At 59.4% G+C, this 17,880-nt stretch overlaps 1 protein-coding gene across 2 annotated transcripts; it reads left to right on the plus strand.

The window, feature by feature from the left end:
- Positions 1–1,272: 1,272 nt before the first annotated feature.
- On the plus strand, positions 1,273–17,496 carry RGS19 (regulator of G protein signaling 19). Of its 2 annotated transcripts, none has more exons than XM_042047294.1 (6): positions 1,273–1,371; positions 12,437–12,573; positions 12,736–12,872; positions 14,772–14,846; positions 15,299–15,533; positions 16,093–17,496. In XM_042047294.1, the coding sequence occupies exons 3-6, from the start codon at positions 12,772–12,774 to the stop codon at positions 16,279–16,281; spliced, it is 600 nt and encodes a 199-aa protein (XP_041903228.1). In that variant the 5' UTR covers positions 1,273–1,371; positions 12,437–12,573; positions 12,736–12,771; the 3' UTR covers positions 16,282–17,496. The 2 variants fall into 2 exon arrangements, with proteins under 2 accessions (XP_041903228.1, XP_041903222.1); XM_042047288.1 differs by lacking the exon at positions 1,273–1,371 and adding an exon at positions 2,137–9,969.
- The last annotated feature ends 384 nt before the right edge of the window (positions 17,497–17,880 follow it).

The following is a 17,880-nucleotide window of genomic DNA, read 5'->3' on the forward strand; positions in this document are numbered from 1 at the left end:
AATGAATTGCTAAAGAAAATCGTGAGGGCTGGTGGCCCGGTCACACAGCAGGAGGGAGCAGACCGGCAGTCACAACTCCACACTGGAGCTGCTCTGAGGATTTGGAAAAGTTGCAGTCAGAGGACGGACCCTGCTTTGTCCGCAGAGCTCCTGGGGCAGGACTGCCCTGGGTGAGAGCCGTGTAGATCCCACTGTCGTGAGCTGGATGGGTGAAAAGAGGAAAATCCAGAGTACTGGACAGGGCAGGTTGAAAATGTGGGAGGCACATTGGGTCTTCCTGATCCCCCCAATGCAGAGGCAGAGGGATTCAGCTCAGAGATGCTGCTGGCATGGGTGGGGGTCGGGGTGGTGTTTTCACTGCAGGAGTCACATTTGGGGCCTATTTTAAACGTCCCCCACGTCGCCGAGTGTACGTCTCGAGGATTGAAATAGATGGCGGTTTGATCATTGTGTCTCCCAGGGAAATGGTTTTTAATGAGGTTTTAAATAATAAAGTGGGATAATTTCCCTGGCTGGCAAGATCATGAAATTTTTATGCCTCCTTTCTCTCCCAAAGTTTTATCACCCTTTATTTTTAGTGATGTATAATCCCCGCTTTTGAGAAAAAAAAGCAGAGAAACCAGTGACACAGGGAAAGCCACTCCTGGGCAGGGATCCTTAGGCGGGAAGCAGTCTGGGGGCAGCTTCACAGCCAGCCTGTCCACACCCCCTGGGGATGGGAGAACACCCCAGAGGGGCAGAGGGACTCCCAGTGTTGGTGCAGGGTGCCAGTATTGGGTGCATGATGCTGGTGCTGGGTGTAAGTACTGGGTGCAGGCTGTGAGTACTGGGAGCCAGTACTGGGTATGTGATGCTGCTGCAGGGTGTGAGTACTGGGTGCATGGTGCTGGTTCTGGGCGCCAGTACTGGGTTTGTGATGCTGACGCTTGGTGCCAATACTGGCTGCATGGTGCTGGGCCTGGTTATCAATAGTGGCTGCATGGTGCTGGTCCCGTGTGCCAGTATTTGACACTGGGTGCTGGTGAGGGTGCGAGTACTGGGTACACGGTGCTGGTGCTGGGTACCAGTACTGGTTCTGTGATGCTGGTGCTGAGGCACAGCAGTGGGTGCCTGGCGCTGTGCCGGGTGCAGGGGGCTAGGGCCGTGGGTGGTGCGGGTGGGTGTCTGTGTGTGCGTGCGCGTGTGTGCCGTGAGGAAGTGCCAGGGCTGCAATCGCTTTCGGAAGTGGCCGGCGGGGCCGGGCCGGAGCCTGCGCAGTGCCGCCGCCGCCGCTCGGCTCCCGCTGCCGCTCCCTCTCCCTCCGGTGCCCAGCCCGGCGGCAGCGCAGCGGCGGCGGCCGGGGGCGGCGGCGGCGGCGCGGATGCCCGGCCCGTGAGTACCCCGCGCCCCGGCCCGGGGGTGCCGCGGATGGGGGGGGACGCGCGCCCATCGCTCCGCTCCCTCGCCCGGTGCCCAGCCCAGCCTCGCTCCCCCGGCGGATCCCGCTTTGCCCACCCCCTCTCCCTCCCCCAGCCCCTTTGCACGCTCCCCCTGCATGGACCCCTGCCCCGGGCATCCTCCCTCCTACACGGCTCCCCCCACACGCGCTGAGCCCCGCGGAGGATGGAGAGCCCTGCCCGTGCCTGTCTGTCCGTGCGTCCGTGTGTCCGGCTGCTGCCTGTCACCGGCCCCATGTGCGAGCGCTGGGGCGGGGGGATGCTCTGTGGGGACGGGCCGGCGGCGCGGGGGGACCCCGAGCACCGAGCAGGGAGGGGGAACTCCCCGCCGCATCCCCCCAGGGGAGGGCAGGGCTCCTGCCAGGAGGAGGAGGAGGAGGATGGAGAGGGGGAAGGAGGGGGGCACCCTCCAGCCGCAGGGCCGGCTGCGCCGGGGTTTGCCCAGCTCGGGGCGGGGGTTGCAGGGAGGATCCCCCCCCGGAGGCCTCCCCGGTTCTTTAGCACCCACAGGTGGGTGCCAGGGCGGCGCCGGAGCATCCACGCAGCGGCTCGGCCGGGCAGAGCTCCCTGGCCGTGCAGCTGCCCGGGCACCGTGCAGAGGGCGCTGAGCCTCGCCAGGGCGATGGGCAGCCCTGACCCGGCCGGCCGGGGCTCGGGGAGCACCGGGGCTCGGGAAGGTTGCCTGAGGTCAGGGCAGCCGCAAGTTCCGGTCCCCGCGGGGTGCTCCAGCAGCGGCACGGCCAAGGGTTGGCCAGAGGGATCTGCCTCGGTGGTGTCGGGGACGCGGCTGTCCCCCGAAGGGACGTGACATGCGACGGTGGCCCAACACGAGCCCATCACGTGGGCGGCGTCGCGGGATGCCGGCACTTGGCGCTGCGTCCCCGTGGCCAAGGGATGGAGAGGGCCAGGAGCGGCCGCCGCGCCGTGTGCCCCCGCGCACCGAGAGGTTCCCCCGGGAAGCTCCCTCTCCCCGCCGCTTCCATGAGGCTGCTCTGGCACGGATCCATGGCCTTATTTAAGAAACTAAACAAGAAGTGTTAAGCGAGTGGGAGGGATTCCCCTGCTGCGAGGGGAGTTCATTCCCCTCTGGATGCATCTCCATCCCTGTCGATGGAGACGCTTGTCCCGTGTCACGCTGGCTGAGCAGAGCCATGGCATTTGATGGCCTGGTGCTCGTCCTTTTCTTTGGGAAAACGGGTCGCCCCAGTGGGCACATATTTCAGAGTATCTCCCAAGGGAGAGCACCACATCAGATTTCCCTACAAGGATTTTAGCTGCTCCGCATCAGCCCTTCCCCACAAATGACTCAAGCCACTAATCAAAATACAGTCATGTTCTTCAGCCATTAAACAACCTCCACCTCACAGGATTGTAGTGGAGAAGCAGGAGTTCAGTGACACAAATATATCTCAGTCAGGGTGCAGGCACTGGTTTTGATATTATTGTTTAAAAAAAGAAGGAACTGAAGGCAGATAAATAATTCAAATGAAACCCAGAGAGGGTAAGGGAGAAAAATACCTTGGCAGGGTGGTTGGTTCTGAATCTGCCCAAGGTGCTGGAGCAGCACATGTCAGCCACCTCCTGAAGTGCATCCTCTCCCATCTTTGCTGAGCTTTGGTTTTAGTCTTTGCTTTTAGACTGGACTTGGGCTCCAGCATCTTGGGTTTCAGCTGGACTGATGCAGAGTGGGTGGTTGAGCTCAGTGCTCAGAGCTCTTCCCTGCGAGCAACAGGTCAGGAGTGGCAAAGCAGACACTGTGTCAGTCCTCAACCTCTGCAGAGTGTGAGCTCGAGTTGCTGTGGCTTTTCCTCTTTCTTTTTTTCCCAACTTTTATCCTCTGGATAAAATAATTTTGGAAAGCTCAGGAGGAGGTAAGAGCCACTCTGCCTTTCCCCTCCAGCTCCTCCTGCTCCTCAGATCAGTTCCTGCACCAACCCCTGTCCATGCCTGAGCACCCCAAAAAAGAACAGCCAGGGGACAGCAAGGCCAGCAGGCATCACCACTGCCATGCCACACTCTCAGGGTTCAGCACTCCGGGCTCTTGCGTGGAATAACAGCAGGTTCCGAGTGATCCGGTGCCCACGGCCTTCACCCGAGACTTCCTATTGCTCAGTTCCTTATTCATCTGCACATCTCTCTCTGCATTTCCCTTACAGAAGCTGTTCAGAGAGGGGGGGTGGATCTAAAGCCAGCTGTTTATATACATTGTTTCATAGTTGTCTCTTATTTTGGAGAGAAGAAAAGATCCTGGACCTTAGCAGTGATTTTTTGCATCCCCTCATGTGTTACAATCTGGGTTTTGCCCATGGGGACAACAGGATAGGGGAAGTGTCCGACATCTTCTGTGGTGTGAGAGGGGAAGGAACTGAACTCACAGGGACTCCAACCACCCTGTCACAGACTGGGAAGCAGCTCTGTGGTGCCATCACTGCCCCAGCTCCAGCGGCTCAGGGAATAGGCATCCAGCCCCACAGGCATCTCCCTATTCACTGCCCTGCCTCCTCCAGCTCATTCCCGTCACTGCTGGGCTCAGCTAGCCCATTTCCTTTCCCAGCTGCCTCTCCATGGGTTGCCCCATGCAGCACAGGGAGGGGGACCTGCAGAAAGTCTGGAATCCTCTCTGCCTTGGCCATCCGATGGGTGTGATGGTAACTCCAGTAACACCACTGGCCAGCTCTCCCCTCTGCTCCCACAGGTTTCAGGACATGCAGAACTTTTCACAGGGATTGAACATCTTAAATCCAGTTATGTGTGCTCTGCAGGAGCTGTTGGCTGTGCTGGCTCACAAGCCATGGGGTGACTTCCCTGTGCAGCTCCCCAGCCTTCCTCAGGGCCTGGGGACACAAGAACTGGTGACTTTGGGGTAAAACTGTAGTGAAGGCAGAATCCTGGCTCCATCCAGGTCCTGAGCACAGTGTAAGACAAAGCAGCAACCCCAGAGTTTTGATCGACCTTTCACCCTTCTGCAAAAGCGCTCTCTGGGAGCATGGAGAATTATTTTATTTCTATTATTTTTGGCTGGAAATCCACTGGGTTCCTTCTTCAGAGTGGACCAGTAACAGAAACCTCCTGCATGTGATTTTCCCCCTCCCCAGACACTGTGCTGCGCATAGAGGGTGATGCCTCAGCCCATCCCATCATCTCCTCTGGGTTCATGGGATATCAGCAGTCCTGGGTCAGTGTCCAGGAGAGGCAGGGAGTGCTCTGCCACTCACCCATCCTGCAAAACCTCCTGCCCTTGGCCATTTTGTGGAAGCAAAATTTAACCAGGAGAAGGGTGGAGCAGCAATGAAAACAACAACAAAGTCCTTTGGGGTTCAGCTTCACCATTCATCTTAGACATGGAAAAAAGGGGGTTTCCTGACAGCAGGAAAATGTATGGTCGAGTTTTAGAACAAGCCGCCCTTCCAGTTCTCCAACCACTTGGAACCAGCCTCGGTTGACCTTTTGAGGGCTCTTTGCTCCAGCTGTGGAGACACGCTGGGCTCAGGGGCCCAGGTTTGCCACACTCCAGACTCACTTGTCAGCACTTGCCTGCTCTGGAGGCAGAAATGCTGCAAAGCCTCTGGGGCAACAATGGGATGGGCATGGCAGGAGCGGAGCCCGTGTCATTCCTGCGTGTGGCTGTGGCTCTGCGTGCAGGGGACAGGCTGTGGGTGCACTGGCAGCCCACTCCCAGCGCTGGAAGCACTGCTGGTTCAGCCTAAAGGTGCTCAGCAGAAGGGTTCGAGGTAAGGGCTTGGGTTTTCCAATTGCTCCCCCTCCTGCAGGTTTGAACCCAAGCGGGGCTGTAGCTTCCTCTGACAGAAGGCAAATGCCCAAGCAGCGTTCCAGGGCAAAGGGCAGGCGAAGAACAAACAGGTACATATTGGCATTAACGGGCAGGAGCCCTGGAAAAGGAACAGAAAGCTTCAAGCTTGACTGGAAAAAAAACCAACAAAAACCAAGGGAAGATGCTGCCTGAGAGCCTGGTGTGGGTTTCACCAGGAGGAGAGAGCTGGCAAAGCAGATTTGGGGCTGGAGAAATGTATTGCTGTGATGGCAACTTGTATCTGCTGATGGGACCTTCACCCTGCAGCATCCTGGGGGCTCAGCAAGGGGCATCACCAAGGGTCTGAGATCCCCTGCATGGCCCACCATCTGAGCCCAGAAGGCCTGCAATGGGCACCCACCATGGCCAGGGTCCTGCACCCTGGCTGGCAGCAGTGGGCTGCAGTTGCTGCACTGTTGGGCGCTGCCCCAGGGCCAGGGCCACCTCTGTGGCATGGGGCCACGCAGGGTGACAGTGCTTCCTTCCTCCCCACACTGCCAGCTCCTCCCTGGGGTGATGGAGCTGAATCCCACCATCAATCTTCCCCTTTGGTTGGGGTTTAAATCACCAGGGCAGCTCTACTTGGAGGACAAGAATTGCTCACCCTGATCCCTGTTGCCTCTTGTGGCTGGGGCAGGGCAGAGCCTCACTGCTGCCCTGGTGCCACGACCACAGCACAGGGGTCACCTGTGCCCCTTGGGATGCTCCAGAACTTGGGCAGGGCATTAGGTCACCAGATCCCCCTTTCCCTGGGTGTTTGCCTGCAGGATGGTCTCCTGGGGGGCTCGTTCCTCAGCCCCCCAGTGGTTTAATGTAGGACAAAAGTCTGATGTGGGAGGAAGTTTTGCTTGTACAAGTGAAAGCCCAGCTCTGCAAGCTGTAGTCCAGGGACCTGGTGATGGGGACAAGTCCCAGCCCTGGGTGCTCACCAGCACTAAGTGACATCTGCCTGAAGCCAGGCTTCCAAAGGCATCTGTCAGGGCTGGCAGCATGCAGGCAGGAGCACCCACAGCTGAATAAACCATGGTGGGCAAATGCCCCTGGCTGTAGCATTTGGGACGTGCTCCCCTTGTCCCCATCTGTCCTGCTGGTGTGGCCCTGGCCTGGCCAGTCCCATTGCCCGTTCAGCCGGGCACGGCCCTGCCCTGACCACATAAATGCCACATGGGGCCATGCTTTGGGCAGGAAGTGTGGCTGGAGAGCAGGGCCAGACCTGTCCTCAGCATGATCAGACTCACCTCCTGCCCGTGCCAGCAGAGGCTCCCAGACCTCCTCATGCACTTCCTGGAGCCTCCCGTGCAGGGCTCTGGATGCAGCCAGTGGGGTTTGGTCTCGTGCCGGGGCTGGGGGACAAATCATCCCTCAGTTGTGTTGGGAGCTCTCGGAGCCATGCTAAGCCGGCCCTTTGATCCAGCATTGCCCTGTGATGCAATGTCCTTCCTTTTCATCCCAATCCTGCCTTGATTCTCCATCTGGGTGCTCATTTCCTTGAAAGGCGCCATTCTTCATCCCTCAAATTACCACTGTCCTGTGGTCCCAGGGGCCTGGCAGCATCCCATAAACGAGGAGCACCCCGCCACCCGCCCAGCTCAGCTCCTACCCTGGCCATGCCAGTGCCATATCCCTCCCTTTCCCCTGCTCTTCCCTCCCATCAACCACCAGGCTCCTCCATCCGTTTAGCCCCTGCTGAGTATTGATCACTGATCTCTCTTCTCCTTTCCCATGGATCATTACCGAAGGCGGAACAGGCGCCTGCCCTAACACCACGATACCTCTGGTAGTAGAAACATAACTGTTAGGGCTTGCCGTACTAAATCCCCCATCTGATTGGCATGGGGGCTATTTTTATGCTGTAAAATAATTAACTCTGTTTCAGTGCAAAAGCTGGGGTCAGGGGGATGGGTGCTGTCAGAGCTGTGCCTGTCATGCTGCCCAGAAGCCATGGTGCCAGGCCAGAGCCATGGGTCTGTTCTCCTCTTCCCAGCAGGTGCTGGAGGGGTTCATGTGGTCCTTTTGGGAGGGCTCATGGTGGGATTTGGCTTGGAGGATGCTCAAGCAGAAATACACTGGGAGCAGAGGAGATGGCTGGTCTGGAGAAGGACCCTGGCATTGTCCTCATCCTGGCAGGACAGGGGCTGTCAGCTCTCGTGGTGCAAGGGACTGGGGAGGTGTTTGGACACACTGAAGCATCTCAGTTCCCATCAGCAGGACCTGCCTCCCCAGCCTCTGGGAACGGCAGAAAAATCACTGCAGGGCATCTGCAGTGGCTGCAGAGGATCTCCCCAAAGGTACCCGCTGGCCACCGCCGCCTCAGCCACGTGTGCGGGCACACCTGCGGCGTTATCAGTGCCATGGGCAGGGTGCTGCCACATGGGCACAACCACCCCCTCATCTCAGCAGGACCCAGGGAACCCACCCAGCCACTGCCAGAGATCATCGGCACCTCCGTGCTGGGAGGATTGGAGTCAGCCCAGCCCCATCCCGCAGAGCCAGGGGGCTCAAGCCCTCAACCTCTTTCATCTTTTTCTAAAAGATTGCTAAGGGGGGGGATTGAAAACCGAGTCTAAAAATAACTCCTAAAACTTCCTGTGCTGCTGGCAGGTGGCTGGGACAGGCTGCGGGGGCGGGAGGCAGCTGTGGGGCTCGGTGGCGGTGCCCCGGCGGTTTCCATGGGGTAACCCCGGCAGAGGGGTCCCGGGGAGTGCCAGCCCCCTGTCACCCACCCCAGCTGCCTGCTGGGCCGCCTCGCCTCTGGTTGCACTCAGTGGCTGGTTCCAGCCAAATTTGGCATAGATCAGAGGTGCTGGGACCTCCTGGGAGAATGCCAGGGAGGGGGTGGGGAAGCTGCAGGCTGTGCTGAGCCCTTATTAGACACTGGAGAGTCCAGCAGCACGCGGGCAGCCAGGGCTGCCAAGCTCTCCTTGTGCTGATCCAGCGTGGCTGGTCGAGCAGGTGATGGGTGTTTGCAGCTCCTCCAAGGCATGGAGAGGGGTCAGACCCAGTGCTGCTCCTCGCTGAGGCATCACTGGCCTGTGACAGGGACTCGGCCTGGGATGGTGTCTCCGTTGCCACTGGGTTTGTTCATTGCCACCACCCAAATGATCCCTGCAGGGTTCTGTGATGAGCAGCAAAGCTGCTGTCCCGGCTTTGACCCGTAAGATACGAAGGGAAGGTCCTTCATGGGGTGGAGAGTGGCAAGAGGTGGCCAGAGAATAAAAATACTCTCGGTGCCAATGAGCTGGGGGTGCCAGAGGCCGTGGGACCATGGCTGTATCCTGACAGCCCCCAGCTCTCTCCCTGCCTGGTAGCAGCAAAGGGAATCCTGGAAAACCATCTGGGAAAAAAATGAGGTTCAGGTGCCCAGAGAAGCAGAGCCCGGCTGAGCCCCTGGAGCACCAGAGGGTGACGGCAGAGGAAGGAGCTGCCGACGCCGGTGGTGACTTTTGGGTGACGGGGAGGTTTCCATCCGGATGGAGTGGCGCTGAGGACAGCAGCAGCAGCACAACCGCGTTGGGTTTTTCGTGCCGGGGTGTTTGGGCTCGGGAGGAGAGGAGATAACAACTCGTGTCCCGGGGAAGGCGAGGGAAGCAGCTGCGCTGAGCCGGGCGCTGGGATGAGCTGATAACAAGCACATGGCGCTGCCCCAGGGGAGCGGGGGTGGGTGCCAGCATCCCTCCTTCCTCTTTCTCCCCTTTCCGCCCTTTTTCACCTGCGGTGAGACCATACCACTGAGGGGCAGCCGCCAGCAGAGACCACAAGCGGTGCTGGTCGCTTTTGGGCTGGAGCCTCCTCCGCCCACAGCAGTGCCGAGGGTGAATTTAATCAAGAAAACGGAGGTTGGCGGCTGATTTCTCTCCCTCTCTCTCTCTCCTGTTTCTTTTTTTCCTGAAGAGGAAAAAAACCAAACAACTTTGTTTGTGAGTCACTCTTGGCCGAGGGAGCAGGGCTGCGCTCTGTGCATTAGGCTGGCACATCCCACCTCGCACGGACGATGCTGCCGGGAGGCACCGCCGGCGGCTCTGACTCAGCTCACCCTCAGCACAGCCCCTTTCCCTCACTGCCCACCTCGCTGCCGGTGTCTGTGCCCTGCGGGCAGTGCTGGAAGCCTGGGGACATCGGAAGGACAGCGTGGCAGAAAGCACTGTCGCTTTGAAGTGGCCTCGGCTGGTCACTGAGGACCGAGGTGCAGCCTGCACGCACCCTGGGGACATATCCTGCCTGTCACTCTCAGCAGAGCCGCTTCCTTGGCCATGGGGTTGTTCCAGCGCCAGCGTGGCCGGGCTATCTCTGAGAAGCTGCCATCAGTGCCAGTCCTGGCTGGGGAGCCCCATGTTGGTTGCCCTCGTGCCTGCCGGATCCAGCCCTCCTGGGAAGCAGGCGGCTAAGCTGGAAGCAGGAGGCTGAGCTGGCTCAGCCCCTGGTGGGACCCACTGTGCGCCTCTCCTGCCCCGTCGAGGCAGCTGGCCCCCTGATGGAACAGCAAGGAGAGCGTCTGGGCCGGGCGGGGGCTTTCCCAAAAAAGGCCTGAACTCTTCGGTTGAGTTTGCCACTTCCCTTACCACTCCCTTTCCTGTGAGAGGATGTGTTCAGCCGCTTTTCTTTTCTCTTTCTCTCTTCTTTTCTCCCCCACGTCCCTGCCCGCAGAGCCGGCGGTCCTGGCGATGCCACGCACCCCCTGAGCCGGCCGGGGTCACCCTGGCTGGCACGATGGCCAGGCTGCAGGTACGGACACGCCACAAGAGCTGCTCCCACACCCCCCAGTCCTCCCAGGACCCACGGCACAGGGTTGGTGGGCATGTCGGGGGTCAGCACAGACTGTGCTGGGGGTGCCCCTGCATTGGGGTAGGCGCTGATTTGCGCCCCCCGCTGCAGAACTGGGGGAGGCTGCTTTGCCCAGGGTGAGCAGGGCACAAGGAGCTTCATGTGCAGGTGTGTGGGATGGGGCCAACATCTCAGCAAGGCCTGCTAGAAGGGGAGGTTCCCCTTTGAAAGCGATTTTGGGGAGAGCTTGTCTTGACCGGTTGCATGGAGGGCCCCCTCTCCATTCAGCAAGAGGACAGTGTGGTGCCAGACTCATGGGGACATCACGGGGATGTGACCTGGCATGGCCCAGGGACACCCGGCACACGGGGACTCCCAGACTCACAGGGGGCTTGGGGAGCTCAGGGAGGGTGACTTTTGGGGCATCTCTTCTCTTTGTGGGGAAATGTCCCCTTTTTGTCATCCTTCCTCTTTCTGCAGCCTCAAGCGCACGCCCTTGCCTTCCCTCCGGCACTTCCCTATCCGCCAGCCTCAGCAGCCCCATGGCGGGGCCTGGCACTGGGGCAGCTGGTGAGAGCCCCATGGCACCCAGCCCCTGCCAGCATGGTGAGGTGGGGGTGGCAGGGGCATTAAGGGGTGCACAGTGCTGGGAAATCATCCCTGCAAATCCAGAGCATGATGGCAGCACCCTTCAGTGCCCATCAGAGTGTGCTGGCATTGCCTTTTGCTGCCAATCCAGATGTGCTGGCATTGCCTTTTGGTGCTCGAAAGGATGACCTCAGCATCACCTCTTGGTGCCGTCAGACAAGGTCCCTGTGCAGCCCCACAGTTCCCCGGGGCACAGCTCACTCCTCTGGAATGGCCCTGGGGTGTGTCCCACAGCACCCAGCGTGGGCAGCGACCTGATCCTGCTCCTGGCCGGGTGCTGAGCACAGCCCTTGGCATGGGAAGGGGATGCTCCTGCCAGGGGATGCCACCCCCTCCTGCTGCCTCTCCAGGGTGTGTTGGCTCAGCCGCATGCGGGTCAGCTCTTGCCAAGGAGCGAAGCAAAGTACCTGGATGTCCCCACATCCCGGTTCCTCAGTCACCCCCAATCCAACCTTTCCATAGCCCAGGGCTGTGGCAGAGCCAGGGTGAGCTGGGAGGGAGCAGGGTTTTCGTAGTCTTCAGGTTGTCCTCCTGCTCACGCCGTTCCCACAGCCTCAGCACCAGTTCCTGTTGTTGGTGCCACAGCCCGCGGCAGTGCTGGGATGAGCAGTGGGATGTGGGTGGGCAGCAGGAGGAAGGATGCTGGGAGTGGAAGATGGTTGGGCCAGGGGAAGCAAAGGAAAGGGAAAAAGTCGGGGGTTCAATGGATCCGAAGGCAGCACAGTGCGAGAGGGAGCGGAGCTGCTGCTGAACCGGGTGACAAAGTCACAGCCGTCCTGCCAGCACTCGGGGCTATAAATAGGGACAATTGGGAGTGAAACACAGACTCTCCTTTTTCGTTCCTGTGGGAGCACTGGGACTGTGGGAGGGTTTGTGAGGGCCCAGGAAAGCACTGCTGGGTGATGGCTATGCTGGGAACAGGGGAGCTCTGACCCCAGGGCTCACGGAGGGCTCTGGGGACAGCTGTGTCTCCAGCTGCATCCCATACCCTGGCTCTGTCCCCTTGCTGTGTCCACAGCAAGACTCAGACCCAAGGTGATGAGACCTGGGGCTGCTCAAGGTGGGGATGCTGAGGCTGAGATGTCTGGGGGCTCTCCCTGCCTGCTGCCACTGCTCCCATTCCTTCCTTCTGGCAGGGGAGGGACCACGATTGCTGCCCAATCACCCTTGGCAAGGCACAGGGAGGTAGAGCCAGCTGTGGCCATGACATAACCCCTGCCCATGCTGAGCCCAGCACCCACCATCACTCCTGCCCAGGAGCATCCCTGCTCCAGGCTGAGCCAGTGGTACAGGCAGGGACAGGCAGGTGGCATGGGACAAGGTTTGGCTTAATGCCAGGAGCTGTGAAAACTCACCCCCACCACCCTGTTTCCTTCCACTCACATGATGCCATGGAGCAGCTCTGACTTCCCCATCCTGTGCCTGAAGACAACTGGGATTTCAGCCACCCTTCCTCATGGCACAGGGCATGGCCAGGGATGTGCAGGGCCAGTACTGAGCCCCTCACCCTGCCAAGCCCATCTGCTGCCTGCAGCGAGCCCCACAGCATCCCCGAAGTGTGGGATGGAATCCCAGGCAAAGCATGGGGCTGGAAGAGCATGTCCTGATGTATTTCCTCTTTACTTTCCTTCTCACTTCCTTTTCTTGCACTTTCTGCCTGCTGCCCTGCCCTCACTTGCCTCCTGCCCAGGGCTTTCCCCAGTGTCAAGCAGCCCCCAGAGCTGCTCGAAGCTGGGGGTTCTGTGCAGTAACGTGGTGCTGCTCCTCTCCCTCCCCACAGGCTCCATCCAGGAGGCGGCAGGGACATTAGCCAGGGGGTCTCACGGCTCACCTGCAGGCTGGGAGGAGCTGAGAGCGGCAGAACAGCCCCTGAAGCACGACCCAACCCCGTGCACCGTGTATGAGGCTGGGACGCAGGTGAGGGGTGACCGGGCGGGGAGCCAGGGTGGCAAGCAGGAGCCAAAACTAAATCACAGCAAGTCACTGCGCAGGGGTCCCTCCTGTACCTCTGTGTGCTTGCACAAGGTAGGGAATGATCATTGGCAGCTCCCTGACCCTCTCCACCCTCCTGCCTTTCAGTACGCAGGACCGGCGTCCGCAGAGTCACCCCTTCCGATGTCCCGGCATGAGACTTCTCCGACAACGGTGCAACCCGCCAGCAACCACCGCCCCAACGCCTGCTGCTTCTGCTGGTGCTGCTGCTGCAGCTGCTCATGGTATGTCCCACTGCCCGCCTGGCCCTGGCTCCTGTGGGGTCAGTGAGCATCGCCCACCTCGTCAGCCCATAGACAGGGAGGTCATAGAATTGTAGAAAGCCTTGGGTTGGAAGGGATCATAAAGATCATCTCGTCCCAACCCCCTGCCATGGGCAGGGACAGCTTACACTAGACCAGGTTGCTCCAAGCCCTGGTCTTGGACACTGCCAGGGGTGCAGGGATCGCATGTGTGGTGTTGTTCCTCTGTGCTTTGTGCAGCACCAAGTGCTTGGATGCAACTGCTTCCTGAGCAGGTGACCAGGTCTGAGGAGGGGGGTCCCACAGCTGCCCCCACTGCTGGGTTCCCTGCAGCCCTGCAGTGCAGCTGTGGCACCCAAGCCATGGGCAGTGGGTGCTGGAGGGCAGCTAGAATGGAGATGGCCCTGCTCCCTGAGCTGAGCCTCTGAACCCCTTGTGTGCTCGTTGGGTTGGGAGCTGAGAGCAGGACAGGTGCATGGCTAGACAGGTGTGAACTGGAGCAGATGGGTACCAGTGGTGCTGTGGCGTGAGGCTCCCCCCAGCACAGAGCCTGGTGAGCCCCAGCTGAGCCTGGATGCACTGACTCCTGTTCATGGGCCAAATCTTTTAGAATACATAGAGCAGAAAGCAGCAGTGGGACTCCCCAGTGCTGCCCATATGGTCTCCAGGGAGGGATGGCCCTGGTCCATACGAGCCCTCTGGGAAGCTCTGCCTTGGAGCAGCAGGTGCAGAGTCCAGCCCTGCCCTCCCAGCACTGACCAAAGCCAAGGATGGAACCAGCTGCTTGCCTCCATCTGCATCTCCTGTCCTTGCTGAGGATCTCCAGCTCCTTATTCTCTGGATATCCCAGATTTTGGAGAGCCCATCTGCTCTTCTTCCTCAGCATCTGCTCACTCAGAGATTGCTGATGGCTCCGGGCTTTGCAGCAGCTTTGGTCTTTACAGCCACCAAGAGCAGCGAGCTTGGAGGAGGAACAAACCCTGAAGCTGAGCCCCATGCATCTCCTTCCTAGACACTGCCCTTGGCTTGGTGGCATTCCCTGTGTCTCTCCTTCATCTCGGCAAGAGCCTGTGAGCAGAGATGGAGCAGAAATCTCAGAGATGCGACAGATATCCCTCCTATATCCTGTTCCTGGAGCAAGCGGTGCTGCTTGCTGAGTGGGGCTCAGGCATGGCAGGCAGTGAGCCCTGGGGGTGTCACAGCCAGGGACATGCCCACAGCTTCACCCATGCCAGCTGCCCATGCTGGGGCAGAGGTTTGCACAGCCAGTCTTGCGCGAGCAGCGAGGGACGGTGTCGCAAGCAGGAAGGGCTGCGGTCAGTGCCGGGCACCGAAATTCAAGGGCCCAGGGGAAGTTGGCTGATGGCTGCTCTCCACTTGTGCCACCAGCACCCCCAGGGGCAAGGGGACACAGGGACAGGAACACCACATCCCCAAGCCCCAACCCCTCTATCCTGCTATCTGCCTGCGGGCCGGACTGGTGCTGGCACATCACCAATAAGCCCTCATTTATTTATTGGTGATTATTCGTGACAGTTCACGACAGCTTCGCCTTGGGCCGATCCAGCACTGACCTCTGCCGGCTGCTGTGGCCACTCCAGCTCAGCTCAGTCCTGGCACACATCCCTGGCACATGGCCCTGGCACACGGCCCGGGTGGTGGAGTGGGACCAGGGCCACAGCAGTGCCTGAGCACAGGGACACCCTCACATGGTGACAGCAAAACTGCACGAGGGAACCAGGGTGCCACCAGGGCAGCAAGTATGGGGAAGGCATGGGTGGGGGGTGCTGGTGCCCATGGAGGAGATTGAGTGATCAGGGGTCAAGGTGGGGTCTGCACGTGTCCCCAGTGCCCCTGACTACCTCTCTGTCTCCCCGTTAGGAACGAGGACCGGGAGCGAGCATGGAGAGCATCCCGGGAGACCAAACTGGAGACCATCCCAAACTGTGAAGCGTGGTGAGTGCAGGGGCAGTGCAGTGGAGGGGAACGAGCACAGCATGGCACTGTCCCCTCTGCCATCCTCCATGGCAGCCAGCGCTGTGTCCTGCCCCTGGGATACACACAGGGCAGAGGGTCAGGGCACCAGGGCTCAGGGGTTCCTGGTGTTGTGTCCAGCAGCTCCTCCCCAGTTCTCACCAAGAAACAGAGACCCTGGAGCCACAGGCTGAATCCTACTGTGATTCTGCCCTTGGGCCCATTGCAAAGGGAAACTGAGGCATGGAAAAACCTCAGCAGATTTCAGACCTCATCCTGCCCTTTAGATCCACTGCCAAAAGCATCGTGCAGCCACAGGGAGAGGTGTTGGGGCACAGTTCCTCTGGGATGGGACCAGGGATGAGCAGGAGGGACACAGTGGGATCCCTGGCCGGCTGTAACGCCATCCTCTTGCTTTCCCCCGGACCTGCCAGCGCCAAACCCACGCCAGAGGAGGTGCAGGGCTGGGCACAGTCCTTTGACAAGCTGATGAAGAGCCCGGCGGGGCGCAACGTCTTCCGGGAGTTTTTGCGGACTGAGTACAGCGAGGAGAACATGCTCTTCTGGCTGGCATGTGAGGAGCTCAAAACCGAGTGCAACAAGCACACCATCGACGAGAAGGCCAGGATGATCTACGAGGACTACATCTCCATCCTCTCTCCCAAGGAGGTAGGAGGCAGAGCCTTTGAGGGGAGGGCTCAGGCTAAAATGGAGCTGGGGAGGGCTCTTAGGGAGAAGTCTCTGTTCCAGCTGCCGCCAGAGCCCTGTGACAGTCCTGGGAGGAGTTTGGCAGGGTAACGGCGGTGGGAAGGGGATATCCAGCTCTCAAAACCCCCGGGACGCTGCCGGCAGTGGGACCGCGGGCCGGGTTGTGCTGCGGGGCCGAGACCTCACGAGGGCACCAGCGGGCCGAGGAAATGCTGCATCCCGGCCTGCAGCATCCTCGGAGTGGGGGTACCCAGGGCGGGACCACCCCAACCCACCTCCCTGTGCCCAGCCGGGGGACACAGAGGGCGCCCAGAGAGCTCCTCACTTCTCCCTGCAACCCTCCTCAACCACCAGGGCTCCAGTGCCAATGTCCTCTGGGATGGAGCACACTGTGGTCTCCCTACATCTGGTGCCGCATTGATACCCAATTTCCCATGAGAGCGGGTGCAGGGATGGGTGCTGGGGCTGGGGGTTTGTCCTTGGGTGTCCCCCAGCCCCAGTTTCTCTCCATGCCTCCCAGGTGAGCCTGGACTCGCGGGTGCGGGAGGTCATCAACCGGAAGATGCAGGAGCCGTCCTCGCATACCTTCGACGACGCACAGCTCCAGATCTACACGCTGATGCACAGAGACTCCTACCCCCGCTTCCTGAACTCTGCCATTTACAAATCGCTGCTCCAGAGCGTCTCCCACTCCTCCTCGGAGTCCTAAGGGCGCCCGCCGGCCGTGGGGACACCAGTGGGGACATGGTGACCGGGGGGAGTCAGTGCCTCCTCCCCTCTGCTGCCCTCCTTGCCAGACCCCACCAAGTTTTTAGCTTTTTACCTATGAACTGTCACCCCGGTGTCTGGGCCACACTCCAGGACTGTCCCCAGGGCACAGCCTGGGCCAGCTCGTACTACTGATTCCCTGTCCTGTCCCCAGCGCTGGCCGGAGCGAGCTGGAGGAGCACAGGACAGTGCCTGGGGCCTGGTTCCCCCCACACCCTGTTTTGAAGAGGTCACTTTATCGCATCTCCACCACACCTGGGGACGTGGCACATCCCCGTTTGCCACCTGAGACCCAGTTGGGGACTGGGTTGGGGGTTTTTTGAGGTGGGGGGGAGGTCAATTGTTGTTGGTTTGGTTTTTTTTTTTTTAATTTTAAATGCTCTTTTGGTTGGCTTTTACTGGGGGACTTGAGGTGCGGGATGGGGGATTGATGAGCATCTCTGTACATATAAAAACTTGTCAGGTTTACCTCGCTCCAGCTATTTGAGGTGGCCCAAAGGGCAGGGGGGTGGTGCTAGAGCCTGTTTGTATTCCCAATGGATCCAGATGGAGCAGAGGGCAGAGCTCTGAGCGGCCAGAAGGGACCTTGGGGATGTGCTTGGGGGGTGTGCAGGGGTGTGCCTCCAGTCAGTCCCCATGACACATCAGCACTGTTCCAGGACACCACACACAGTCACTCCAAACCCAGAGCATCCTGCATCCTTGGTTCATGGACCTCGGAGAGGGGGAAAACACCTACGTAGGTGTTGTTTGCCCTCCTGCAGAACCCACAGGCACCAGGACCCCTGAACGAGAGTGCTGCCAGCTGGCCCAGACCTGCCCTGCCAGCGGGGAGAAGCACAGGGCTCTGCCCTGGTCCTTCACTGAGCTGGACCCGGGCTCCACACAGGATGGGAAGTATCACAGGGAGGATACAGAATTCCCATGCGGTTTTGCACAGCACAAGGAATGATTTACTGAAGGCCCAGTGTCCAGGATTAAAACATGTCTGTCCCTGCCCTTCACACTGTAACAAAGCCAACACGGGTTTTGCTGCCAGTCTTTGCTTTTCCTGGCCTACCACAGCAGTTTCTTATTTATCCACCCCTTCCCCTCCTCTCTTCAGCCCTTCCAAAGAAAAAAAAGTGCTTTTTATTGAACATATTTTTTAAACAAACTAATTCTTTCAGCTTTTTTTTTTTGTTTTTGTTTCCTTCCTTCCTCATGGCATGACTGTGTGGAAATTCCTGTCAGAAAATTTAGTTTTCTTTGCCAAGCTGGAAATACAGTTCAAGAAATGTATTTTTGAGAGAGACCAGCAATGGTTTATTAGGAATGTCAGTATTGTTATTATTGGCAGGTTTTCTCCCCAGTCTGCACCCTTACAGCATCCCCACCCTGCACAGGGGAAGTTTTAGTTCTGGGTTTATTCTGTAAGGGAAATACTCTCAAATGTGGCCCCAGCCTGAGGGTTGGAGGTTGAACATCCCTGAAGCTGTTCAAGAGCATGACAGGGGGTCAGAGCCCTTCCACACACCACAGAGGCCTCAGCACAGGGAAG

The sequence above is a fragment of the Corvus kubaryi genome, unplaced genomic scaffold (genome assembly GCF_017639235.1).
Source record: "Corvus kubaryi isolate FWS band 111438036 unplaced genomic scaffold, C.kubaryi_AGA036_p1.0 134, whole genome shotgun sequence".
Classification (NCBI taxonomy): Eukaryota; Metazoa; Chordata; class Aves; order Passeriformes; family Corvidae; genus Corvus; species Corvus kubaryi.

Bases quoted from the DNA above. Each gene is read 5' to 3' on its own strand.
- RGS19 (XM_042047294.1), top strand. From the start codon at position 12,772: ATGTCCCGGCATGAGACTTCTCCGACAACGGTGCAACCCGCCAGCAAC. The intron at 14,847-15,298 runs GTGAGTGCAGGG...CGGACCTGCCAG, and splicing joins ATCCCAAACTGTGAAGCGTG to CGCCAAACCCACGCCAGAGG. The intron at 15,534-16,092 runs GTAGGAGGCAGA...CATGCCTCCCAG, and splicing joins CCATCCTCTCTCCCAAGGAG to GTGAGCCTGGACTCGCGGGT.